This window comes from Pinus tabuliformis, chromosome 1_2 (genome assembly GCF_031772625.1).
Source record: "Pinus tabuliformis cultivar Carrire ecotype Pingquan chromosome 1_2, CPIR1, whole genome shotgun sequence".
Lineage (NCBI taxonomy): Eukaryota > Viridiplantae > Streptophyta > Pinopsida > Pinales > Pinaceae > Pinus > Pinus tabuliformis.
In genome coordinates this window covers 1,341,064,611-1,341,092,297 of record NC_142298.1, presented here as the reverse complement: position 1 = coordinate 1,341,092,297, position 27,687 = coordinate 1,341,064,611, and the positions used below count along the sequence as shown (strand labels likewise).

The 27,687-nt window shown below is 36.1% G+C and overlaps 1 protein-coding gene across 11 annotated transcripts; it reads left to right on the top strand.

The window, feature by feature from the left end:
* Positions 1–3,745: 3,745 nt before the first annotated feature.
* Positions 3,746–6,817, top strand: LOC149211166 (putative LRR receptor-like serine/threonine-protein kinase At5g48740). Of its 11 annotated transcripts, none has more exons than XM_089394556.1 (9): positions 3,746–4,097; positions 4,394–4,517; positions 4,927–5,027; positions 5,220–5,446; positions 5,532–5,659; positions 5,755–5,813; positions 5,945–6,131; positions 6,241–6,373; positions 6,469–6,817. In XM_089394556.1, the coding sequence occupies exons 2-9, from the start codon at positions 4,462–4,464 to the stop codon at positions 6,718–6,720; spliced, it is 1,143 nt and encodes a 380-aa protein (XP_089250682.1). In that variant the 5' UTR covers positions 3,746–4,097; positions 4,394–4,461; the 3' UTR covers positions 6,721–6,817. The 11 variants fall into 11 exon arrangements, with proteins under 11 accessions (XP_089250682.1, XP_089250681.1, XP_089250685.1 ...); XM_089394555.1 differs by having other exon boundaries at positions 5,532–5,658; positions 5,745–5,813; positions 6,469–6,816; XM_089394559.1 differs by having other exon boundaries at positions 4,394–4,459; positions 4,935–5,027; positions 5,532–5,658; positions 5,745–5,813; positions 6,469–6,815.
* Positions 6,818–27,687: the final 20,870 nt, after the last annotated feature.

Genomic DNA, 27,687 nt, shown 5'->3' with positions numbered 1-27,687 from the left:
TCTTCAAAGCTTCTCTGTAAAAGTTCCACTCTACCTTTTTGGGTGACCTAAATAGGTGAGTCATCTCCCATGAGGATGGGAGGTCCTTTGCATGCATCCAAAGAGGAATAGACTTCCTTTGTAGCAGCCATATGATGTGATGCACCAGAATCTATAATCCATGCATCAGGGGAAGAATTAATTGCAACTAAAGCATGAAAATTGTACCTTTCCCTTGTGGCGGATCCTCAGTTTTCTTCTTGGCACCCTGAGGGATGTGGTCCCCAAGGTTGTGCTTCTGAAGGATTTCTGCCATTTGGTCAATTTCTTTCTTCATGCAAGAGGATTCTGGATGGAATCCTCTCTGATAGTAGGTGCATCTGTTTCCTTTCTTCCGTTTCTCATTTCTCGAGCCAGAGGAGTGATTGAAGGGCTTGGTGTACCCTTCCTTATTTGGATGGGAATACGCTTTTCCCTTGTCTTTTTGCTTCTAATTTTTCTGATTTGAATCAGATCTGTGATTTTTATTGTGGCTGCCATCATGCACAGCAAGTGCATGCGCTTTTGGAGGTTTGATTTTCCCCATGCCAATGAGTTTATCTTGCTCAAAAGTAAGGGACTCCATGAACTCTTTGAGAGAAGGCATAGTGTAGGATTTACCTGTTGTGAGCCTTATTGAATGAAATGTAGACACAAAGATGGATTATTCCAGTTCGAGCTTTGACATAATAGAGAGAACTTGGCGACTCTCCTCCTAGGATTTGTCAATTCCACAACCCTTGAGTTACAACAATAGATCATTATATTTGGTGAAGAAGTCTTGAATTCTATCATAGTTCCGTGGATCCAATGACAACAACCCCACTTCGAGCAGATGTCCTTTTATCTCATCTTGTTTCCCGTAGAGTTCTTCAACCTTTTTCCAAATCTCATTGGGAGTATTGCAGGCAGATAGATGAAACTGCAACTCTGGAGAGATGCACATGCATATGGATCCATGGGCCTCATCCATACTATTGAGGTACTTAGATTTCTCTATGGCTGAAGTGGGTTCCATTTTTGCAGCCATGGTAATCCTGTACAACCCTTTTTGACGAAGGTATCGAGCCATTTGGTCCTTCCATTCGTGATAGTTGTACGGTGTTAGGATCGATGCTTTGGGAAACTCCATTTTTATGTCGATCTTTGATCTCCAAGTTGTAATACCTACAAAATAAAGTACTGGTGCGCCTTTTATCTAGCAACCTGTGGGCTCCGATACCATGTAAATGTGTTAGAAAACCTGCACAGATGGATCTAGCTAGTAAAGGTTGAACACACAGCTTTGCAGAGCAAAAACACTAAAAGAAAATCGAAAGAAGAAAATAATGATTCATTAGAAAATAGGTTACAATGCTCATGATATAGCATTACTGGGTGAAGATCCCAAGGTAATGCACCATAGTGGTGATCAATGAGAAGACTCAACACCTACAACAAGTTCCAGAGAGAACTAGCCAGTTGCGGAGTGAAAGAATGAGCAAATCAGAGAGTAAATCATGCAGAAGAACTAACCAGTTGCAGAGTTAAAGAAGGAGCAAATCAGGGAGTAAATCATGTAGAAGAACTAACCAGTTGCGGAGTTAAAGAAGGAGCAAATCAGGGAGTAAATCATGCAGAAGGAATCTTGCATGTAGTCCCATGCTCTAACTAAGTGTCTGCATGTAGGTGTGTAGTACTTCCAACAAATAATGCAAGCTTAAAGGTCATTCAATTGAGTGACAGGTGTGGCCAAAATTGCACCATAATAAAAAAGCATGTACACCCACCTCTGAAACCATTTTGAGTCAAAGGATCATTCCTCATCCCTCACTTTATTTTGGAGCATAACTGACATTTAGCAAGCATGTAACTTTCTTCCAAAGAGGTAATTTCCTTTCCAAGAAGGTGGTGGTGCAAAGAAATAAAGCCCATTGGTTGGTAGATACAAGTACATTATTATACAAATATTAAAAGAATTATAACGAAAAGAAATCGAAAATCTTTGGTTAGAATTCATGAGGGTTTCAAGGACTATGGACATGGATGGTACACACAAGGTGAATAACTATATGCTTTTAGAACAAATGCACAGTAAAGTCACTCAGTCAATAAGCCATGGAGACCTTGATTCAGAAGGGTAGAGTTGCAAAGAAGCCATTGGTAGTGGCGGGATGTTTACCTCAAGGAAGTAAATAATTGAAAGAGCTAGATGGTATAAGTCTAATTGGAATGCAACAGATAGATCACCTCATTTCCAAAAAATAAAAAATAAAAAATAAAAATAAAAATAAAAGAATTGAACATTTTGTGCCTTTTGAGGCTCAGGTTCTATACAGGTCCTATAGAATACCTGCGGGTCTTATACGAGTAGACGAGTTCTATAAGATACCCGCAAAGTTTGGATCTTAAATGTGGGTCCTATGCGAGTGACCAGGCTCGGCATAGAACCCACCAAAACCCGCGAGTACTTGCGGGTTTAACACGGATCATGCTTCACTATGTTATAGTGCCCATACCTCCTTGGTGACATGTAATAAGTCTACTAAGTCTCTTAATGACATTTAATAAAAGTGAAATGCTTAAAATCTATCCCTTAGAAATCACCAACAAAATAATTCAATTAAAATAATTTAACAACACTATATTAATCCATATTTTATCCTAATCCATATTTCAGGATAAAAGCTAGCTGACGACGAGCATGCAGTGATCGATTTCATAGGCAAATGCTCAAGTCACATCAAAGTGAACGGTTTCTTCATCGAAATCATAAAGTCCGACACAAACTTTTGGTTTACACGAAGAACAAGGAACGATGGCCCCATATTTGTGGGATTTTTTTTAATGATCCGTAATATTATATTTCTTCGCTTGAATGTTAGTTGGCACGACGGGAAAAGAAGAAGGAACGATGGCGCCATATTTGTTGGAATTTTTTTTAATGATCCGTAATATTATATTTCATCGCTTGAATGTTAGTTGGCACGACGAGAAAAGAACAAGGAACGATGGCCCCATATTTCATCGCTTGAATGTTAGTTGGTACAAAGGAATAAAATTTGACGGGAAATCGTCGGTGATTTGATTATTGATTTTTTAATTTTTAATTTTTAATTTTTTCAAATGATTTGTTTTTGTTAATTAATAGTCCGGATTTGATTTTTTTTTTTTAATTTTTAATTTTTTCAAATGATTTGTTTTTGTTAATTGAGAAAATAAATTATAAATTTAATAAGGTTGTATAGTTGGTGTTTTTGCAGTTTAGTTTAATTTGGGCAGACATAACAAAATTTCAATTTTGATGATAGACTGACAGAGCTACACACCATATTGGGCTGTAAAATGAACCTCTCCCCTCAATTAATTACCCATCTGCAATTCATATATAATAAATATTTTAAAATTATAAATATAATAAATAATTATAAATAATAATGGTGAATAACAACTATAAATGTGAAGTGCAATAATATAAAAGATATAACTTTTTTATGCAATTATTTGAATGCTAATTAATATAAATATGTTGTGAATTTCAAATTTGTAAATATGATTGATAATTGCTCCTAATATTATAAATATTAAATATAGTAATAAGCTATATTATTTTGAAATTATTATATATATATATATATATATAAAAGTAGATATTCTAATTTATAAATATAATTATAAATTATAAAAGATATTCCAAATTTATAAATAGGATCAATAATTATGAATAACAATTATAAGGAATACTTAAGCATGTGAGGTGCAATCATATAATGAATGTAGTTTTTCTAGAAGACATAAAATTAGTCGATTTGCTTCAGCGATTAGTGAGACCTGATTGTAGTCTCACTAGCTTGCATCGATTACTGGCAATTAGTCGGTCAGATCGGACCTTTGCCAGATTTCTCCCTTCAGATTTTTCCAGTTTAAGCCTGTTGGACAAATTGTAAGCGTTTCTTCTGGAAATAAGCTCTCTCCGGGTGTTTCTTCTTTAGATGAATTCTGTCTTGATAGACATTTTCAAAGAAAACTGCTGCGGATCGGTTCGCTTGTTGTGCATACATCTTCAAAACAACAACTTGAGTGCTAATTTTCCAGACTGGGTATTGATCTCAGAAACCCTAAAGAGTTCCATGTTTATACCTATTTATATTCTCTGAAGGGAATTTTAATCACTAAATATCATATTGCAATCTCTTTACTATTATCGCAGGTTTATAGTTCGACAAGCTTTCATTAAATTGAGTAATATAACATTTATTTGTATTCACAACAAATTTCCATTATCAAATGTTCAAGTTATGCTTTTTATTTAAAATTTTTGTTACCAGCAAACCACGGAATGCCCGATACAACAGTAATACCTAAACGGTTGAAAGTTTATAAAATCTTACTGCAGGAGGTTCACGATTACAGCGAGAATTCCTCATTTGGTGTGTTGCAGATACTCTGGAAATCCTTATATGTATGTATAAGGGCGGGGATTGTATTCAAGAAACCAAAATGGTGTCATTTCCAAAATGGTTAGAAATTGTAACTACTCCAGCATGTTAAAGCTGGCTTAATTTAGGAGAGTCAGTTAAGCATAAATACTCCTAACCAGATTCATTGTTAGAATCAAGTTCCTCACCAGATTCATTGTTAGAATCGAGTTTTGGTTGATGAAGCTCATATTATTTGTGTGTATCAATTTTTATGCTTTTGATTCATTGTTAGAATCGAGTTCCTCACCAGATTCATTGTTAGAATCGAGTTTTGGTTGATGAAGCTCATATTATTTGTGTGTATCAATTTTTATGCTTTTCCCTATCTTTCCAACAAATTGGTAACGAGACTATAAGACTGTAGATAGAAGATCGTGAGCAAAACCTGAGAGGGTTAAGAATTAAAGATCCACCGGTTGTTAAGGGTTTAACTTAAGTAGCTTTTCAGGACTTTAGTGATGATAGCGGGTATTACCGTATATTGGAAGAAATTCACGGCAAAGCAGCGTGCCGGGGAAAAATTCAGCGAAAAGCTGCCTCTCAATAAAGGTGAGAATCTAAATTCAGATGTTCAATGTTCCATGTGGGGAAAAACATGAGAAGAAGAAAAAAATAAAACTAGGAGAAACTATATAATGAAGGTCAAGAACTTATATTTTAAGAACATTCTAACATGAAATATAGTGGGATTTCCCCATATAGACGGTGCTTTCATACTTTGCGAATTTTATATGATTACAGACGAATCGATGGGTTTTACCCCAGACGAATCGATGGGTTTTACCCCAGACGAATCGATGGTTTTTACCCTACACCAGATTGTGGAAGCCACACAAAACTTTAGTCGGATACTGGGGTGTGGTGACTCTGGAAAGGTGTTCTTTGGTAGACTACCGGATGGAAAAGAGATAGCAGTAGAAATGCTTTCATGCAATTCAGTAGAAAGATTTAAGGAGTTCTTCACTGAGGTAATTCCAATTTCGAATTATTTCGCTTCTAAAAATATATGTGAGCATGGTAAAATTGATGTATACAGATTCACTTTATTAACAGGTCGATCTGCTTTCTAGAGTCCATCATAAGAACTTGGTGTGTTTACTGGGTTACTGTTTTGGTAAATCCCAACAGCCTATACTTATCCACGAGTACATGTCTGGGTCTTTAACGGACCATCTTTATGGTAAGTATGTCTCCCAGGAATATTGTTTGGTTGATTTGATATTGCAACAAAAGCAGTATACATTTAATTATAAATTTGTCTTTCAGGAGAGAAGGCAGGACTTTCCAAACTAAATTGGAAAAGCAGGCTCAAAATAGCAATCGATGTGGCTGAGGGTAATTTATATAAATACTTTTTTTCACACTACAATTTTGTAGTGTAAGCGCTGTTTAATTTGATGTATTTGAATACAACTAAATAAGAGAAATCGTGATTAACCATATTCCTCGTCTGTTTCTGATTGAAGCACTGCAATACCTGCACGAATGTTGTATTCCAATGATAATTCACAGGGATGTGAAAACTTCAAACATCCTCCTCGACAGCGATTTGAATGGAAAATTAGTGAATTTCGGTTTGTCGATGATGACAATGGATCGGAACGCTTCTATCGAGGATACAGTGAAAGGAACTTTGGGATACGCGGACCCAGTGTAATATACCTTGCATTTCTCTGCGAAATATTATTTTTGATGCCCCAGGAATTCGATTAATTATTAAGAGCCACGGCAATTTCACTTTTATCGTTGGATATTCTTACAGGTATATAAGTACTGGACAGTTCACTCAAAAGAGCGATGTATATGGTTTTGGTGCGGTTTTATTAGAAATTATATGTGGGAGAAAACCCCTCGATCACACTCTACCGGAGGAAGAAATTGATCTCTTGAGATGGGTAAGGAATTTATTTGTAATTAATCATCCAAATTTACGACATACGCTTTCATTTTAAGTGTGTGTACGAATAATTATATTTGCACGTCATCACAGGTGAAAGACTATGTGGCCATCAATGAAACCCCTGGAAAAATGGTGAAAATCATAGACAAGGATATGGACGGAAAATATGACATGAAATCAATCACTATGGTTGCCAAACTAGCGCTCAGATGTGTTGAGCATACACCATGTTGGAGGCCCAGCATGAGTGAGGTAGTAGGAGAGCTTAAAGAGGCTTTCATGTATGAGAAAGTAAAGCTAAAGAAGGTTGCCGTTGTCAAACCTATAAAGATTCAAGAGTAACTTATAATTCAGATGACGGATGTTTCTTGTTCCCATTTCAAGCACTTTAAAATATTAATTAGAAGATCAATGAAAATTTGTTAACATGTCACATTTTTTTCTATAATATCACATGTGATCTTGATTTCATGAAAGAGGGAACTAATAGTTAACCCAAGCAAATTTGAATGGTCAGTCATGTATCATAACTCAACTGACGTCCACTTTGTCAAAGTGGAATGAGTGGCAAATCAAAACCATACATGGAATTTGAATCAAATCGAAGACAAGTATGCAAGCACAAGGTATACCTGCCAAGTGATGATGCACTATAATTTATTTATTTTTGTCCGATGGAACTTCCACTCAACTTCAACAATTAACTTAAGATTTTGTAATTTGGAGTCAAATATTTGTTTTCCAGGCGTAAAATGCCAAGAAAAGTGTATGTTGAATAATTAAGATTTTGTACTTTGGAGTCGAAGACTTGCTTTCCAAGGGTAAAATTCCAAGAACAGTGTATGTTGAATGTACAGGCAAGGCTCCCGCCCTTGTTACATTGTAAAAATAATTTTGTTTTCTGCAGTCGCTGAAGGGTTTGGGTCCCAAGGTAACGTCATGTCTTTAACATTTCTAAAGGTAAAAGCAGTGACGCCGACGCTGTGTTAGCTTTTGAAAGAGAAATTCCAACATGTAGAAACCAGGAATATTTCAAAAAAATATATTCTAAGCCCTAAGCTAGCGACTAGAAGAGAAAAATACAAATGGCAGATGATAGATTCATATAAATCAAAAATCAAAATGATATGTACTCATATTAGATTCTGTTGGGTATTTTTAATGCAAAATACCAAAAACAAACAATATGTTTACCACAGAGCCAATGCTCTGTTTACTCTGTCCAGGATCTTTTGACAGAAAACCTCTTAGAAACAAAATGACTCAGATTATTCACAAATATATTTCCTCATACATATTCATCCTCTGTTACTGAGAGGGATTCACCACAAGAAAAACATTTAACAAAAAAAAATTCACTGTGTTTTCACCTGAGAATTCACTGAGCTGGGTTACTGCTGTAAATCCCCTTTTACATTCACTTTACTGCTGTAATAAAATTTACATATGCATACAAATACGCTCCACCATTTTCTTTATGCACTGCTGTGCAAAAAACCACACATGGTTTTAGCTATTCCAAAAATTACATCACCTGGTTCTTCTCATTTTACACACTGCTGTGTGATTTTCTTTTACTGCTCCATCATCCTTTTTCACTGCTGTGAAGAATAATTTTTGTTCCTCCCGTGTGCAATACATAACATTTTTTTAAAAGTCAAAACAAAAAACATTAAACTTATTACATACGATTTCCTATTTAATACATGCCGTATATAAATATATATAAAAACATATATTATAACATGCCCATGCTCATATTAAAAGAGCCTCACCAAAATCTTGTACCAATCATTAAATTCTTTTACCTACGGCGGTCAACCATAAACCTTTTACTCCACGCAAAACATTGAATTGATGTGGGTTCGTATGCAGCTCCAGGTGATCAACGGCGGAGAACACGGGAGCAAATCCAACGGTGGAGAACAATATCGGAAGACCAACAAGTGCTGAAAGTTAACCTCCGAGATTCTTACGTTGCATTACGTCAGGGGTCAACCACGCGTCAGCTCCATATTTTCTCGGGCCCTTGTGTACGAAAACCATTTTCTGCAGGTAGGCGGTCCGAGAAGTCTTTAAGCTGGTTTGTGGTTTTTGCTGGCGGTTTTGGGGAGCGTACGGCTGCGTTGAAATTAGATTTCAACACTCCCCTTTAATTTCAACAACTGGGCATTCGGTCATACCCAGACACTTCCTCAAAAATTCAAAGCTCTTCTGATCAAGTGGCTTTGTCAAGATGTCTGCTACCTGTTCTTGAGTCCTGCAATGTTCCAAGACAATTTCTCCATTGTTCACCAATTCTCTGATGTAGTGAAACCTTGTATCAATGTGTTTCGTTCTCTTATGAAACACTGAATTCTTTGACAATGCAATAGCTGAGCTATTGTCACAAAAAATCACTGTCGCTTTTGCCTGCTCTTGACCTAAGCTTCTCAACATTCTTCTCATCCACACTGCTTGACATGCTGCTGCTGTAGCTGCCACATATTCAGCCTCTGCTGTAGACAATGCTACAATGGATTGCTTCTTAGAAGCCCATGAAATGGCTCCTGAACCCATATGAAAAACATAACCGGAAGTGCTCTTCCGATCATCTACACTTCCAGCCCAATCGCTGTCTGTGTATCCAACCAAATCTGAATGTTCTGAGGCATGATATAAAATTCCAAACATTTTGGTACCTTTGACATACCTCAAAATTCTCTTTGCTGCCTGCCAATGTGCCTCCTTTGGCCTCTCCATGAACCTGGAAATTAAACTAACAGCATACATTAAATCAGGCCTAGTAGCTGTTAAGTACATGAGGCTGCCTACAATACTCTTGTACAAACTAGGATCAAAATCCTTGCTGCTGTCCTCTCTGCTGAGCTTTAATCCCATCACTATGGGAGTGATTGCTGCCTTGCATTCTTCCATCTTAAATCTGCTCAAAATTTGATTTACATATCTTGCTTGAGATATAAAAATTCCTTTTTCATTTTGATCTACTTCTATGCCTAAGAAGTATCTCAAGAAACCCATGTCAGTCATTTCAAATTCATCCTTCATGACTGATTTAAAATTCTCAATGAGCTGATCATCATTACCTGTGAAAATAACATCATCAACATATAAGACCACAATCAAAATCTTACCATCCTTTTCTTTGATGTAGACTGTGGGTTCTCCTTCACATTTGTCAAATTCATTATCCAATAGATATGAATCTATCCTGCTGTACCATGCTCTTGGCGCTTGCTTCAGCCCATAAAGAGCTTTCTTCAATTTGCACACTTTGTGCTCTTCACCTTTCTTCTCATATCCAAGAGGTTGTTCCACATAGACCTCTTCCATTAACACTCCATTTAGGAATGCTGATTTCACGTCCATTTGGTAGACTTTCCATTTGTTTTGTGCTGCCATGGACAGCACTGCTCTCACGGTTTCCATTCTTGCAACCGGGGCGAAAGTCTCCTCATAATCTCTCCCATACTGCTGCTTGTAGCCTTTGACAACCAGCCTTGCTTTGTGCCTTTCAATCTTGCCTTCAGCATTGCTCTTGGTCTTGTAGACCCATTTCACACCAATGACTTCTTTGCCTTCTGGTAACTCAACCAAATCCCATGTTTTGTTTCTCTCTATGGCATTCATCTCCTCATCCATAGCTTCTATCCATTTCCTATCTTTAATTGCTTCTTCAAAATGAATAGGATCATCAACATGACAATACAAGGCAAATAAGGAATTCATTCCTTCTTCATAAATTTCACTTAGATTTCTAAACTTCTTACCTCGTTCACTTGGTGTGCAAGTGCTTGAAGATGCACTTGAATTTCCTCCTTGTGGTGTGCTTGGAGAAGCACTCTCATTGATCCTCAATGGTGTACCTTGCTGTCCTTGTGTTGGCGCTGTTGTTTGGGGATTCATTTCAGCCACCTCCTCTTCATCTTCATCATGAGACAAACAGTTCTTGACATTGACTGTTTTCTCTATGCTTCCATCCCAAGCTTCCTCTTCTATGAATTGAACATCCCTGCTGACAAAGAACTTCTTGGTAGATGGAATGTACAGCCTGTAGGCTTTGGATTCATCACTGTATCCAATGAAGATGCATTTCTCCCCTTTGCTGTCCAACTTCCTCCTTAGCTGATCTGGAATGTGTGCATAGGCCACACACCCAAAAACTCTCATGTGGGTGACTCCTTGCTTTCTCCCACTCCATGTCTCTTCTGGCACTTTGTTCATGACTGCTTTTGTAGGACACCTGTTCAATATATAAACTGCACAATGTACAGCTTCAGCCCAATACTCATTTGGCAAATGCTTTGCCTTCAACATGCTCCTTGCCATCTCCATGATGGTTCTGTTCTTCCTTTCAGCAACTCCATTTTGCTGTGGAGTGTACCTTGCTGTAAACTGTTTATGTATTCCATTTTCTCTACAAAATCTTAGGAATTCCTTGGAGATATATTCACCTCCTCTATCAGTTCTCAAAACTTTAATGTGCAGCCCGCTTTGGTTTTCAACAAATGCTTTGAAGTTTTGGAATTTCTCAAAGACTTCACTTTTGTTCTTGAGGAAATATATCCAAGTCTTTCTTGTAAAATCATCAATGAATGTCAAGAAATATAGGCTGCCTGCTAATGATGGAGCTTGCATTGGTCCACACAAATCTGAGTGGATAATCTCTAAGGGTGTCTTTGCCCTTATACTCTTCCCTGATGGAAAACTTTCTCTATGTTGTTTTCCCAAAATGCAGCCTTCACATAGGCTGTCCGGTTTCTCTATCAATGGTAATCCTCTTACCATTCCTTTCCTACTCAACAAGTTTAGACCTCCAAAATTGAGATGACCAAATCTCAAGTGCCACAACCAATTTTCATCCTTTGGCACGCTTTGGAAGGCCTCTTGGGTGACTGCTGCCATTTCCCTTTTGTTCTTCATGTCTGCCCTGATCCGGAGAGGGAACATCCTGTTCCTTGTCATCTTCACTTCAGCAATGCATCTTTTGCTGGGTGGTATATCCATGATGGTGCACACATCATTTTTAAAGAAAACATTGTACCCCTTATGGACAAGCTGTCCAATACTCAAGAGATTACATCTCATTCCGGGGACATAGTATACATCTGCTATGGTTTTCCTTTCTCCTTGCTTTGAAAGTATTTTTATTTCTCCTTTTCCCATAACAGACACTTTACTATCAGTTCCTAGTGTGACCTCTGATTTCACATTTTTATCTAGGGCAGAAAAGAAGGCAATGTTTCCGGTCATATGGTTGCTGCAACCTGAGTCTAAAAACCATATGTCCTCACTATGTGTTTCAGCCATGTTACAAGCTAGCAGGACATTGTCTTGACTACTGTTTTCTCTTGTAACATTTGCATTTTGTCTACTGTTCATATCATGTTGTTTCTTTCTACAATCACTTGCATAATGTCCATACTTTTTGCAATAATAGCATTGAACATTAGATTTATCATACCTTTGTCCTTGAGCATGATGTTGTCCTCCTTGTTGGCTGCTGCCTTGGCCTTGGTTCTGATTTGGATTGTTGCCTCTTCCTTGTGCATTTGATGAGCTGTTCCTTCCACCTCTGTTCTGGCTTCTGCCTCTTCCTCTTCGGTTTCCTCTGCCTTGACCTCTGCCTCTTCCAAAGGACATCTGGGTCTTGAAGGCTTGCTCAAGAGATGAGTTTTCATTCCTACTCAACCTCTGCTCATGTGTTATCAGTGATGCATGCAGCTCATCAACTGAATAGCTTGAGAGATTCTTTGTCTCTTCAATGGTGGTGACTATGGCATCAAACCTTGAGGGCAAGACCCTCAATATTTTCTCCACAATTCTTCTATCTTCAATGGTTTCTCCATGAGTTCTCATTTGTGTGATTACACCAATCACATGAGTGAAGAATGAGTCAATGTTATCTGACTCCTTCATGCACAGATTCTCAAAGTCCTTTCTCAGCAATTGTAGTTTTGCTGTCTTCACTCTCTCCATGCCTTGATAGGCTGTCTTGAGGGTTTGCCATGCTTCATTGGCTGTCTTAGCTGCTGCTAACCTTGGAAACATACTCTGGTCTACTGCTAGATACAACAACACACGGGCTCTTGAATCTTTCTTCCTATTGTTCTTCAGCAGATCCTTCTCTCCTTGAGTTAATGCATTGAACTCAGTTTCATCTGCTGGTTCTTCAAAGCCTTCTTCAACTATTTCCCATAAATCTTGGGAAGCAAGCAGAGCTGTCATAGTTATTGACCAGTAGTCATAGTTCTTCCCATTAAACTGTGGGAGCTGGGTGTTAAACAAACCCATACCAGTGCTTGTGCTGGCCATTCCTTGACTGTGTATTTAAAACACTGACTGTCTCTTCAATAACAAACAAGATAGCTATGAAGAATACCTGAATCCTTTGTTGTCTGAGTCTTCTGTCTGCCTGAGAAGTTTTGCTGCAGCAACAACCTTCTCCCTTCAGCTTCTTTGTCTCCTTCAAAGAGCCTAAGCCTGCTCTGATACCACTGTTGGGTATTTTTAATGCAAAATACCAAAAACAAACAATATGTTTACCACAGAGCCAATGCTCTGTTTACTCTGTCCAGGATCTTTTGACAGAAAACCTCTTAGAAACAAAATGACTCAGATTATTCACAAATATATTTCCTCATACATATTCATCCTCTGTTACTGAGAGGGATTCACCACAAGAAAAACATTCAACAAAAAAAAATTCACTGTGTTTTCACCTGAGAATTCACTGAGCTGGGTTACTGCTATAAATCCCCTTTTATATTCACTTTACTGCTGTAATAAAATTTACATATGCATACAAATACGCTCCACCATTTTCTTTATGCACTGCTGTGCAAAAAACCACACATGGTTTTAGCTATTCCAAAAATTACATCACCTGGTTCTTCTCATTTTACACACTGCTGTGTGATTTTCTTTTACTGCTCCATCATCCTTTTTCACTGCTGTGAAGAATAATTTTTGTTCCTCCCGTGTGCAATACATAACATTTTTTTAAAAGTCAAAACAAAAAACATTAAACTTATTACATACGATTTCCTATTTAATACATGCCGTATATAAATATATATAAAAACATATATTATAACATGCCCATGCTCATATTAAAAGAGCCTCACCAAAATCTTGTACCAATCATTAAATTCTTTTACCTACGGCGGTCAACCATAAACCTTTTACTCCACGCAAAACATTGAATTGATGTGGGTTCGTATGCAGCTCCAGGTGATCAACGGCGGAGAACACGGGAGCAAATCCAACGGTGGAGAACAATATCGGAAGACCAACAAGTGCTGAAAGTTAACCTCCGAGATTCTTACGTTGCGTTACGTCAGGGGTCAACCACGCGTCAGCTCCATATTTTCTCGGGCCCTTGTGTACGAAAACCATTTTCTGCAGGTAGGCGGTCCGAGAAGTCTTTAAGCTGGTTTGTGGTTTTTGCTGGCGGTTTTGGGGAGCGTACGGCTGCGTTGAAAGAGAAATTCCAACATGTAGAAACCAGGAATATTTCAAAAAAATATATTCTAAGCCCTAAGCTAGCGACTAGAAGAGAAAAATACAAATGGCAGATGATAGATTCATATAAATCAAAAATCAAAATGATATGTACTCATATTAGATTCATATAACTCAATTTGCAGGTTACTGTAGTGAGCAGATTTCAGAAAATAATTCAGTTTGACAGTTACGGTAGAGAGCATATTTCAAAATTTCCATAACCTGATAACAAAGAGTGGCTCTTGGAGAGAGCCTAGAACAAAAAGAAAACTAGCAGGGTCTTCGGTCGGGACCAAAAAAATTCATAAAAGTGGAAATATGGAAAAAAGTGGTACAGTGGCACGGCAAAAGCCCAGGCAAGACTAGCCCCAGTGCCTTTCTTACATTCCAGCAGATTCCAGCAGCCTGGTGCAGGATGGATCCAACACATATGGTTGATCCATTGTAGATGAGCTCATAGTGTATCTGTCTGTCGACGAGTGGCAGAATATCCTCGCTTGGACAACCGATCAATAGGGGCGTTTTGTTTTCGGTATAAATGGCAGAACTGGATAGAATAGAAAGATGCCTTCAATATCTTAATTGTTGGAAAATTAATCCTGCAGAGCTCGATAGAAAAGAAATATCTTAATTGTTCGAAAATTAATCCTACAGAACTCGATAGAAGAGAAAGATGCCTTCAATATCTTAATTGTTGGAAAATTAATTCTAACCATTGCTTTAAAAACACTCACAACAACCATAATTGCCAAGTAGATTTTGCAAAAGCCAAGTAGATTTTGTTTGCAGGTTGGATTTTTGTTTGTAGGTTGAAGGACAGATTACATGAAGTTCTGAGAATGAGTACACATCACACCATTCCACAACACACATCAAGTGATTCAACACACATCAAGTAATTAAGAAGGAATGCTTATTTAATGAAGGGTTGGGAAAACACTCACTCTGCAAGTATTAGTTACACTCCACAACATCTACAAGTTCAGAAAATCATTTATTTTATACAAATTCCCATACCATGTCTTCATACTTTGACTGTCTTAAATATATGTGTTGAAATGTATGTTTTGAATATACATGTGTAAAAGTTTTTAGTTTAGTGGTGGGTGTCAATGTGAGAGGTGAAGAGAAGAAAATCGTACAGCAAATTTTGGTGGGTAACAATTCTGTTTTAGAGGTGCAACCTCCATTCTATTATGGGGATGTATTTTCATGTGTTTTGAAATATAATATAAAGTATTTTCATGTGTTTTGAAATATAATCTAAAATATAGTTTGTTGCAACATGGTTTTAAAATTTCATCTAGTTTTAACTTGTTTTACTCTATGCTATCATGAGTCACTTTTTGGGTGTTTTAACCTCATAAGAATTTTGTTTTACTTGGTGAAGGAGCTGCAGCCTCCATCTATTATGCAAATGTATTTCATGTGTTTTAAAATATAATCTAAAGTATATACCTCTAGTTTTACTACAACCACTCTATTTTACTTTGTTCTATGGTGAGTCACTTTTTGTGTGTTTTAAGCTCAGGTCTAATTTCGATTTGATCTAGACAAATTGAGAGAGAGAATCCTCTCCTCTGCCTATAATTTCTTTCACGTGGTATAGTCACTTTTTGTGTGTTTTAAGCTAATGTCTAATTGCGATTTGATCTCAACAACTGAATTGTTGAGAGAAAGACTCCTCTTCTCTGCCCATATTTCTTTCATGTGGTATAGTCACTTTTTGTGTGTTTTAAGCTCATTTCTAATTGCGATTTGATAATTGTTGAGAGAAAGACTCCTCTTCTCTGCCTATAATTTCTTTCACGTGGGATTTGATTTCTTTCACGTGGGATTTGATCTGAGCAACTAATTGTTGAGAGAAAGACTCTTCTTCTCTGCCCATAATTTCTTTCATGTGGTATTAGAGCATGTTAAACTTTTGTTAGTGTAAAAACAAGTGTTTTTACTAGAAATTAAAAGGTTGTTTTGAAGACAGATTTTGTGGTATTAGAGCAAGTTAAACTTTTGTTAGTGTAAAAACAAGTGTTTTTACTAGAAACTAAAAGGTTGTTTTGAAGACAGAATTTTGGAGTGAGAAGGTCTTTTTTACACTCAGAAATTGCAGCATCAAGCACAAGCTTGACTAATCCTCAGATACCTCAGTTTAATGGCGAAAATCATGACTACCGGGATATAAAAATGAAGACTCTGTTTTCTTCTCAAGATATTTGGGATTTGGTGGAAAATGGGTTCCAAGAATCAGCAGATGCAACATCATACAATGCCTTGACACAATCAGAAAGGGATTTATTGAGGGACAATAGGAAGAAGGATTCAAAAGCCCTCTTCTAAATTCTTTAAGAAGTTCATGGAAGTATTTTTCCAAGGATTGCAGTAGCAACAAAGTCCAACCAACCATGGGACACCCTCCGACAACCTACCAAGGCATGGCAAAAGTGAATACAACAAAACTACAAACGTTGAGGAAAGGTTTTGAAACTATTTGTATGAAAGAGTATGAAAATGTAGAGTCATTCTTTACACATGTAATTGGACTAGTTACTCAAATCAGATCTCATGGTGAGACACTTGAGGAAAGGAGAATAGTTGAGAAAATTTTGAAAAGTCTGCGAGCAAAGTTTGATGCCATTATTATGGCCATAGAATAGACAAAGGATCTCTCACAGTTTTCAGTGGATGAGCTTCATGCATCACTAATTTCTCATGAACATAGACTAACTAGAGCAACAAACTCATTGGAGCATGCCTTCAAAGCACAAGTTTCATGTGGTCAAGGTAGAGACAGAGGAAGTTCAAATGCTAGAGGAAGAAGAAGAAGCCCATATAGAGGTGGAAGAGGGAGCCCTTCAAACTCAAGTGAAAGGGAAAACAATAAAAATCCAAGTCAAGGCCAAAGCTAGAATAAAGCACAAGGTCAGCAGTATGATAAATCTCAAGTTCAATGTCATTACTGGAAGAAGTATGGTCATTATGCAAATGAATTTAGAAAGAAGCAACATGATACAAGTAACAAACAAAGTGTAAATTTCAAAAAGGAAAATCAGAACCAAGATAGCATTTTTTTAGCTTGTAATGTAACACAACAAAAGCAAAGTGATGTATGGTTTCTAGATTCAGGGTGCAACAACCACATGACAGGGAACATATACATGTTTTCCAATCTAGATGAAAGTGTGAAATCTAAAGAGACATTAGGGATTGATAAGAAAGTATTTGTCATGGGCAAAGGAAGTGTAATATCCCTTCGATACTTAATCTTGTTTGGGGATAGAATGGTCGAAAATCCATGAAAAATATGGAAACAATTATGTAAATGAATAATTTCTAATAAATAAATAAATAGAGTGTATGTACTTAGGAATGAGACACCTAGAGATGAGACTTTTTCCAAATAAAATCTCATTGGTGAATGAGAATATATAATTCTTTCATGATAAGAATTCTAGATCAAATTCTAGATAAGCTTAATGGATGGGAGACAAATATCTATTAAGTTGCTTAGATGGAGAAAGATGTTAAACTTGGAACAAAAATTCAAACATCGCGGGAGAGAAAAACGATATTTTATGGGAAAAGACCAGGCAAGTGGGTAAAAACATCCACAAAAGTGAGACGCCGCTAAAGGAAACCTTATCATGAAAGAAGAGAATCAAATACCCACGGAAGGAATTAACAAGAGGTTGTTGAATCTTGGGCAAGCATTCTCTACTCGGGGGTGAACTCGAGGAAATCAGTTATTGGTTGGGATGTGGTGTTCGATTCCCAAGTGGCTTCCTGATGGTCATACTGGTTTGAATTATTTGTGTTATGAGTTTCTTTGGTTTCATCTGCTTTTATGTTAATTACTCTCTAATTCCTAAATAGATACCTAAGTTACTCCCTTTAAAAGAAAAATAGAAATGTCGGATTTCTGATTTGAAATTGAAGAGCTGACATTATAAAAATTTAAATCTAAAAGGGATGTATGCAGTAACGAGGGAATTGGAAAAGATGTTGTGGGAATAGTTTGTCATAGTATTACTGTATGCATGCACCATAGGAGTAGAAGTTTAGTAGATGAAAGCGGATGCATAATAGAGGCTAAATGATTAGTTATTATGCTGAACTTCATAATTTGATTTGAATTTACCTAAATATTGCAAATTTTGTTTCTATAAAGGAAATTTATAGTACGTTATGATCCTAGCCTAGGAAAAGATATGGGTTCTAAATAAATAAACAAATAGAGTGTATGTATTTAGGAATGAGACACCTAGAGATGAGACTCTTGCCAAATAAAATCTCAATATAATTATTTCATGATAAGAATTCTAGATCAAATTCTAGATAAACTTAATGGATGGGAGACAAATATCTATGAAGTTTCTTACATGGAGAAAGATGTTAAACTTGGAACAAAAATCAAAACATCGCGGGAGATAAAGACGATCTTTTACGGGAAAAGCCCAGGTAAGTGGATAAAAATATCCACAAAAGTGAGACGTCGCTAAAGGAAACTTTATCATGAAAGAAGAGAATCAAATACCCGTAGAAGGGATCAACAAGAAGTTGTTGAATCTTGGGCAAGCATTCTCTACTCGGGGGTGAACTCAAGGAAATCAGTTATTGGTTGGGATGTGGTGTTCGATTCCCAAGTGGCTTCCTGCTGGTCATACTGGTTTGAATTATTTGTGTTATGAGTTTCTTTGGTTTCATCTGCTTTTATGTTAATTAATCTCCAATTCCTAAATAGATACCTAAGTTACTCCCTTTAAAAAAAAATAGAAATGTCGGATTTCTGGTTTGAAATTGAAGAGCTGACATTATAAGAATTTAAATCTAAAAGGGATGTATGCAGTAACGAGGGAATTGGAAAAGATGTTGTGGGAATAGTTTTTCATAGTATTACTGTATGCATGAACCATAGGATTAGAAGTTTAGTAGATGAAAGCGAATGCATAATAGAGGTTAAATGATTAGTTATTATGCTGAACTTCGTAATCTGATTTGAATTTACCTAAATATTGTAAATTTTCTCTCTATAAAGGAAATTTATAGTAGGTTATGATCCTAGACTAGGAAAATTTATGGGTTCTAAATAAACGGGAAATGGGTACTGACATTCTTTGCAATATTACTATAAACAAGTTCAATGTGTTTATGGGTAAATAGCTCAATTAATTATAAGACAGTCAGTATAGTGTATCCATGTAGAAATATGGTTACCCAGATTATAGAAACGAAAGAGGTGGAAGTTGTACATATTAGATACAAAGATTGGTTGTTTATTTCACGTGAGAAATGTTCAATGTTCAATTAGATGAGTATAACCAACGAAATTACCACCAACAGGTTAAATACATGCGGCATGCATATAAATTTGAGTTGTATTACATCGTATGAAGTAACATGTTATTAATATGTTTTACACATTATCGCTTCAGTAAGAATTCAATACTAATCACCTTATGATTCCACTAAATTCAATCCACTTGATCGCCCGACCAGATCAGTTGAATCAATGAATCCTGAAATCAATCTAGTTCTTGAATGGAAGGGTGAGGGTACATGAAGAACCAAATATCAGGCCAATACGCAAGTTAGTGCTATATACCTCTGTTCTATAATCAATTCTATGACTAAGTGAAGCACAACAGCACCTTTGAATTAATATTTTATTATGAGTGCGCCCGATGATACAATGCTGCCCAAAATCACTGTCGTGAGTGGTGCCAGAAAAGCTTCAGACATAAACAGATAAGTCAATAATATGCTTCACACATAGAACTTAGTTTAAAGACTCGTAAAATCTATGATTCAGATAGAATTGATAAATTCATTACAACTGCTATGGTTATTATGAACCAACTTTGTGTCACTAGGTATTGTGAACTAGTTCCGTATGAACGGGTTACTGAGAAAGTTCTTAGGAATCATTGCAACGAAGATATTTGTATCCAAGATACTTCAGATAATGTTAAGGAGTTGAATAGGGATTTGAGTTAAATCAAGAATTAACAAAAGTTCATGCGATCTATGGAACCCATCCAAACAGTGCGCTAGATACACCTTGATCTAGTGCAATGTTCAGGGGAGATAATTAGAACAATAGTTTTAACATTGTTTAGAACAATAAGGGTAACTGATTGAGATGGAATGAGTAGGACTATGATAACACTGGTACAGTGCTCTATATATATGAAATGATTAATTTATATAGGTAAAATTATTTCCTTGAGGAATGAATAGGATCTACAAAAATGAAACAGTAACCTATGAAGTGACTGTTGTTCAACACAAAACTTCTCATAGAAAAAGATGGACTAGCCATTGCTCAAGTATGCGTATAAATTACTGTAAAGAAAACATATGGTTATAGATTAACCAACAAGCAAAAATAAATAGGTAGACATTCTGTACTATAGTATAGCGTGATAAGCCATTCATTGCGCAAAATATAAACTAGTATTGAAGCAGATTACTCATAAAATTGATGTATGGTCATCTCTTAAGGGAATGCATGATGGGAATACTATCAAAGTTGTTAGTGGTTGCAAGGGACAATAGATAAAGAGAGATGAGAGAGAAAATTACAGCTAAATACCTCCACATAAACAAAACATTGTAACAAGAGAAGTTTATGAAGAAACAAACTCATAATAGACAAGTGCATGGAGGTAACAACATGAAAAAATAGGAGTATATTCATAACGATAGTGATTCATAACAGTGAAACAATAAATAGATACATTAAATGTACAACCTACTTAAGAGACATTTTCAATCAACTATACTGTCTACCAGCCATGAATGGCTAAACCCCTGAGTAAGGGCATGTAGCCGACTGTCAGAAAGAGTCCAGTGATCAGGAACTAGAAAACAAACAAACCAGGGGCACTATGGACACCCTCATTTAAAAATTGTAAATAACCCAAATTTCTCTTTAATGTTCTAAAATATTTTTTTCAACTAGTGAATAAGGAACCCGCAAAAGGAGGGAAAAATTGCATAACCAACCTAGAGAGATTAGAGGGATGTATCAGGGTTCACCCTTTCAGGAGCAGCAACATACTGGAGCTGCAACTAGACAAAAGAAATGGCAAATGAAATACTTGCGACATAGTCCACCATAGGGGTAGAGGCGTTAGTAAAATAAATATATTAAATGAGGATAAAAGAAATTGAGTGAGGAATGCAAGAAGGGCATATAAATACTTGAAACATGGGCGATGACTAAAAAGCCTGCAAATGTCGGAATAGTGTGTGTACACAAGATAGCAAGAGCAAGCATACAAGAATTAGAAAAACTGTGAGCATTCTTGGACAAAAAACTAGTTGAAACACATGTTCGTGAGAAAAAAGTTTCTTACTGTGAGACAAAATGCAGAGACGCATTCTTGCTGAAAGGACGGAGTTCATGCCAAACTTGGAGATCCAGTCCTCCACATACATGTCAAGAGAGGAATAGTAATGAGTTAGAACTTAAAGAAAAAAAAGGCGGAGTAAAAAAATAAAACTCAAAGACCTAAATAGATTTTAGCTGAATTACTTGGGTGAGGGAGAGTTACAGATATCGTATCACCCCTCCAAATATAACCACAATTCTATCCTGAAGAGTAATACATAGGATAGACTAGGAGAGGACTGGAATCAGTTTGGGATGTAACCATGTGGTTAGATAGAGAAATGAAATGGTTACGTAACTGAGAGCATCAACACAGAGTAGGAATACCAAACCCTCTCTCTTACATAGTGAAACCAAAAAACAAATAGGTGAATGGAGGCCAACACTAGAGTTTAGCGTTTTCAAAGTAAATGTACGTCGTTGATGCAATCCTGGTGATCTAAACCATAGATGGCTCATCTCCTTGGTGAATGCGGAAACTGCAGGGTCATGGTACCTGATCACGTGGTCAGAGATGTGTGGTGGATATAAAGAAGCGGTAGGTCATGCAAGAAAATAGATGTCATTAGATCCCCATAAAAAGAGCTAACATAAGGATGAACCCTAGTCACGCTGTATGAATTTAAATAAAGGGATAACAAAATAACATGGGCTGCACTTGAATATAACTAAGGGTAAAAACCCAAATCAGGGAGGAGAGGATAGATTTTAGGAAAAAATAATTAAGAGCATAAGGGTGCGGTATTAGGTTGTCTTCATCAGCAAAGTCTATGGGGCACCACTTTTCCATTGTTAGGTTCCATAACCTCAATGTTTATAATGGTAGCCCAACAAGAGGGACTGTGACCCTAGAACACCCCTTCCAAATTGAACACTAAACCCAATCATACCAAGAATATCATTGAATTCATAATTATGAAAGAGAAGGTGAGAGACAATTGTCTAATATTAGGATGGTAAGTGTAGTAAATATACCCATGGTGTTAACTAGACTATTCATCTCCATAGTATAATGCTTGGATACATTAATTTTTTTTTTTTTATAACAATGATGTGATTTTAATGTGAGTTTGTATGTGAGAAATTTGTGCTAACCCTCGGTATGTGACAGATGGTATCAGAGCCCTAGGTTCGAATCTCGGACCTAACAGGAAGAAAATAGTATGGTTACTAGCCATTGGACTAGATATGTAGAGTTTATCAATTCAGCAACACATCATAGATGTTGCTATATAGCGAAGATTAGAATAACAATATAATGTTCAAACATTATGATTGAATGGAATAACTAGGTTATAAGTTCAATGTTGAAGTCAATGGGCAACCTACAACTACAAGACAAAGTTATTAACAATGATGGAAATGCTTAAGATCAAGGTGCTATACCAATCTTCGAGCAAATTGTTATTTACTGGTTGTCTAAATAAAATTCATGATGAATCGAAATATTAAACTTAATATAAACATAACATGTATTCTGAGGATATCGAAGACACAAAAAAGAATATAAAATTCCAAGTAATGTCCATTGTATTACTAGCCTACCCGAGTGCAATTAAGCCAGTTATAGATGGAGGTATGTATTCTACTGTTTGAAGCCTCATTTCCTATAAATTTCTCAGTGGTTCCAGAGTGAGTAATTATCCCTCCTGCTCCCCAATTTCTTGAAACCACACAGACTGCAACTTCCCCCCAAGGCCACTTAGAAAAATCCATTGCTAGTGGCAAACCCCTGTAAAGAAACTGCCTAGACCCATCAACAATGAAACCTAAGAACCTTCAGCATTGGTCATCTACACAACTGTTCAGATTTATCCAACAGGAAGCTCAGAGGGATAAACAGAGAAAAAATGACATGGTCGTCGAGCATGAATAGGATAAGAAACAAATTGTCACTATCACGATTGAGCGAGATCGTCTTTGACATAACAATCAACAACTACAATCGCAGGTCAAGCAGGGGACGTCAAAACTAAGAGCACTTTGGCCAATTGTGGTCGATTTAGTAATTGAAGAGCCTGATGATTTTTCGGCCATCATTTTGGTTGACTGTTGTGACCATATTAAGAGATCATGCACAGAACTTGTGGCCACCAACAAGGAGCTGAAGAAGAGTTTAGATATGGCCAAAGCAATGTTTCTCAATCCAACTACAAGCTACATCATGGAGATCGAGCATAAACATTCAAGCTACATCATTGGTTGAATGTTAGTTGGCATGATGGGATAAGAACAAGGAACAATAGCCCCATATTTGTTGGATTTTTTTTAATGATCCGTAATATTATATTTCATCACTTGAATGTTAGTTGGCACATAGGATAAAATTTGACAGGAAATCGTCGATGATTTGATTATTGACTTTTTAATATTTAATTTTTTCAAAATGATTTGTTTTTTATTGCTTAAACTAAACTCTACATATCGTTTTCAAAACAACAACTTGAGTGCTAATTTTCCAGACTGGGTATTGATCTCATAAACCGTAAAAGAGTTCCATGTTTATATCCTATTTATATTCTCTGAAGGGAATTTTAATCACTAAATATAATATTACAATCTCTTTACTATTATCGCAGGTTTATATGGAACAATTGTTTCACCTGTATAATTCGTGCATACGTTTTTGACAAGATTTCATTGAATAGGGATGGAGGCTGGGACATTAGTAAAAACTGGAACTCTCTGCTTAAAAAAAGTTATTCCCCCCACCCTCTGCATTCCCCTTCCCCCTCCCATATTTCCTTGTCTTAACTTGCCCCTCTCTCATCCTTAATATTCATGCTTCCGTTAGAATTGATGTCCTGTAGCCACCAAGGTTTATCTTTAATCATAATCATATTTGAAATCTAATTAAATAATAAATCAATTTATATCTAGGTCAGTTAAGCTATATAGTCCAGATTAATTAAACAATGCAAAACCTAATGTATTAACTTTATTAATTAACAACATGGTCAAAATTGAAAAACAATATAAAACCAAATTAATTAAACATCATATAACTAAATTAATTACTCTATACAAATATAAAATAATTACACAATACATAGAATTATATATCCAAGTTAATTAAACATTAGAATACAAACTAATAAAACAAATATATAAAACCTAGTGCATTAATCAATCAAACAATAAGCATCTAAAATAAAACAAAATAAAACTATTCTAATTAAAACAACATAGATTTATGCAAATTATTCAATATAAAACTTTATTAATAGTAATAATAATAACAATAAAAAACTAAATCAATTAAAACATCATATAACTAAGTTAATTAATACAAATCTAAAATAATTACACATACATAGATAAACATATATCTAGATTAATTGAACAATAGAACCTAAGCTAATAAAACAAACATATAAAACCTAGTGCATATAATCGAACAATGAGCATCTAAAATAAAAAACAAAATAAAAACTATACTAAGTAAATATACAATATAATACTTAATTACACAATACATAGATAAATAGATATCTAGGTTAATTGAACAATAGAACCTAAGCTAATACAACTAATATATAAAACCTAATGCATATAATCGAACAATAAGCATCTAAAAAAAAAAAAAAAAACAAAAACTATACTAATTAAATATACAATATAATACTTAATTAATTATACAATATTCAAATCCTTCATGTGAAATTTTTTTAAAGAATAGTCAATCAAAATTAATAAAACCTAGCAATGTACAGCGGCAAGGCTAGGGCATATCCAGTTAGTAGCTTAAACAAAATAAAAAAAAATTAATAATTTATTAAATGAGCAATGGTCGGCTAAACTCCCAAGCTGTCATCCTTCACCATATTTATCGCAAATTCTTTTTCCTCCTCTGTATATCAAGTCCTGATGATGAGTCTTGCTCTAGACTCGAAACGTCGACAGAAAAAGATGAACACTGTGGATGATCCGAATTCAATCTCTCAAAAACCACTCCACAGAAACCTGCAATCCAAAAAAGATTTCATTGAATTGAGCAATATAACATTTATTTCTATTCACAACATTACATATGTTCAACAAAAAAAAAACAACATTACATTCGCTGCTGCATTTTCCCACTTCACATTCGCATTTTTGTGCATAAAATTTTCCCTTCGCGCTGCTGCGTCTTGCCCTCTCACATTACACACACCAGAACAACAAAAAACATATTACATAGTCAACGTGCAACAAAACAAAAAAAACAATAAAATTAAATATTTCACCTACATTTACTGACTGTAATAAATTCATTTTAATTACATTCATTCAATCGTGCAAACGATTTAGTCATCTGTGTAATGTCAATCATATGGAGGTTCTCCCGATTAACCAAAAAACATGTGCCTGCTACCACAAACCGTAGATCTAATCCGACGGCTATTTGTAATTCCCCGGAGGTCAAAAACGCACGGACATTATGCGCCGGGGAAAGGTCTGTTTTGGAACAGTTGTTGTGGACACGCGTCAATTGATGATTGTGATCGCTGCCCCCTCCAAAAATACCACTGATGCGTGAAAGGTGGTGCGGGGAATCCTCAGTGGTTTTCCAGAATTAATACGCGGCAGTTGGAATTATATTTCAACACTCCCCTTTAATTTCAACTGCTGGGTTATCAATCATACCCAGACATTTCCTCAAAAATTCAAAGCTTTTATGTCCCAATGACTTGGTCAAAATGTCTGCAACCTGCTCCTGAGTTCTGCAATGTCTTAAGACAATTTCTCCATTGTTTACCAATTCCTTGATGTAATGAAATTTTGTGTCAATCTGTTTCGTTCTCTTATGAAACACAAAATTATTGGATAATGCAATAGCTAAGCTATTGTCACAAAAAATCACAGTTCCTTTTGTTTGCTCTTGGCATAAGCTCTTCAACATCCTTCTCATCCAAACTGCTTGACATGCTGCTGCTGTAGCTGCCACATACTCTACTTCTGGTGTAGACAACGCTACAATAGGTTGTTTTTTAGAAGCCCATGAAATGGCACCTGAACCCATGTGAAAAACATAATCGGATGTGCTTTTGCCATCATCTACACTTCCAGCCCAATCACTATCAATGTATCCAACTAAATCTGAACATTCTGAAGTAGTATATAAAATGCCAAATCTTTTAGTACTTTTAACATACCTCAGAATCCTTTTTGCTGCCTGCCAGTGTGCTTCTTTTGGCCTCTCCATGAATCTGGGAATTAAACTAACAGCATACATTATATCCGGCCTAGTTGCAGTCAAATACATGAGGCTACCAACTATTCTCTTATACAAACTAGGATCAAAATCCTTGTTGTTGTCCTCTTTGCTGAGTTTTAATCCCATCACTGTGGGAGTGATTGCTGCCTTGCTCTCCTGCATATTGAATCTTTCCAATACTTCCTTAACATATTTCGCCTGTGAGATAAAAATCCCATTTTCATTTTGTTCTACTTCTATTCCTAAGAAGTATCTCAGCAAACCCATGTTAGTCATTTCAAATTCTTCTTTCATGTCTGTCTTGAAATTTTCAATAAGATAATCATCATTACCTGTGAAAATAACATCATCAACATATAACACAACAATTAGTATTTTACCATCCTTTTCTTTGATGTAGAGGGTGGGTTCTCCCTCACACTTCTCAAATCCATTTTCCAGTAGATAGGAATCTATCCTACTGTACCACGCTCTTGGTACTTGCTTCAGCCCATAAAGAGCTTTCTTCAATTTGCACACTTTGTACCCTTGGCCTTTATTTTCATAGCCTGGAGGTTGTTCAATGTAAACCTCTTCTATTAACACTCCATTTAGGAATGCTGACTTCACGTCCATTTGGTAAACTTTCCACTTATTTTGTGCTGTATTGGACAACACTGCTCTCACGGTTTCCATTCTAGCAACTGGTGCGAAAGTTTCCTCATAGTCTCTCCCATGCTGCTGCTTGTATCCTTTGACAACAAGTCTTTCCTTGTGTCTTTCTATTTTTCCTTCAGCGTTACTCTTGGTCTTGTAGACCCATTTAACTCCAATGACTTCCTTTCCTTTTGGTAGTTCAACTAAATCTCATGTCTTGTTTCTCTCTATGGCATTGATCTCCTCATCCATAGCTTCTATCCATTTCTTATCCTTAATTGCCTCTTCGAAATGAACAGGGTCATCAACATGAAAATATAAAGCAAATAAAGAATTCATACCTTCATTTGCCACCTCTTCATAAATATCACTTAAATTTATGAACTTCTTACCTGTTTCATTTGGTGTACAAGTGCTTGAAGAAGCACTTGAATTTCCTCCTTGTGGTGTGCTGGAGAATCACTTTCATTTCTCCTCAAGGGTGTCCCTTGCTGTCCTTGTGTTGGTGCTGCTGTTTGGGGATGTATTTCAGCCATCTCCTCATCATTTTCATCATGTGATAAAGAGCTCTTAACATTCA

What these genes read in the sequence shown, in the direction of transcription:
- LOC149211166 (XM_089394555.1), top strand. Translation starts at nt 4,462, where the DNA reads ATGTATAAGGGCGGGGATTGTATTCAAGAAACCAAAATGGTGTCATTT. An exon ending in TTAAGGAGTTCTTCACTGAG is followed by an intron (nt 5,447 to 5,531) that starts GTAATTCCAATT and finishes CTTTATTAACAG; the next exon opens with GTCGATCTGCTTTCTAGAGT. An exon ending in TTGGGATACGCGGACCCAGT is followed by an intron (nt 6,132 to 6,240) that starts GTAATATACCTT and finishes ATATTCTTACAG; the next exon opens with GTATATAAGTACTGGACAGT.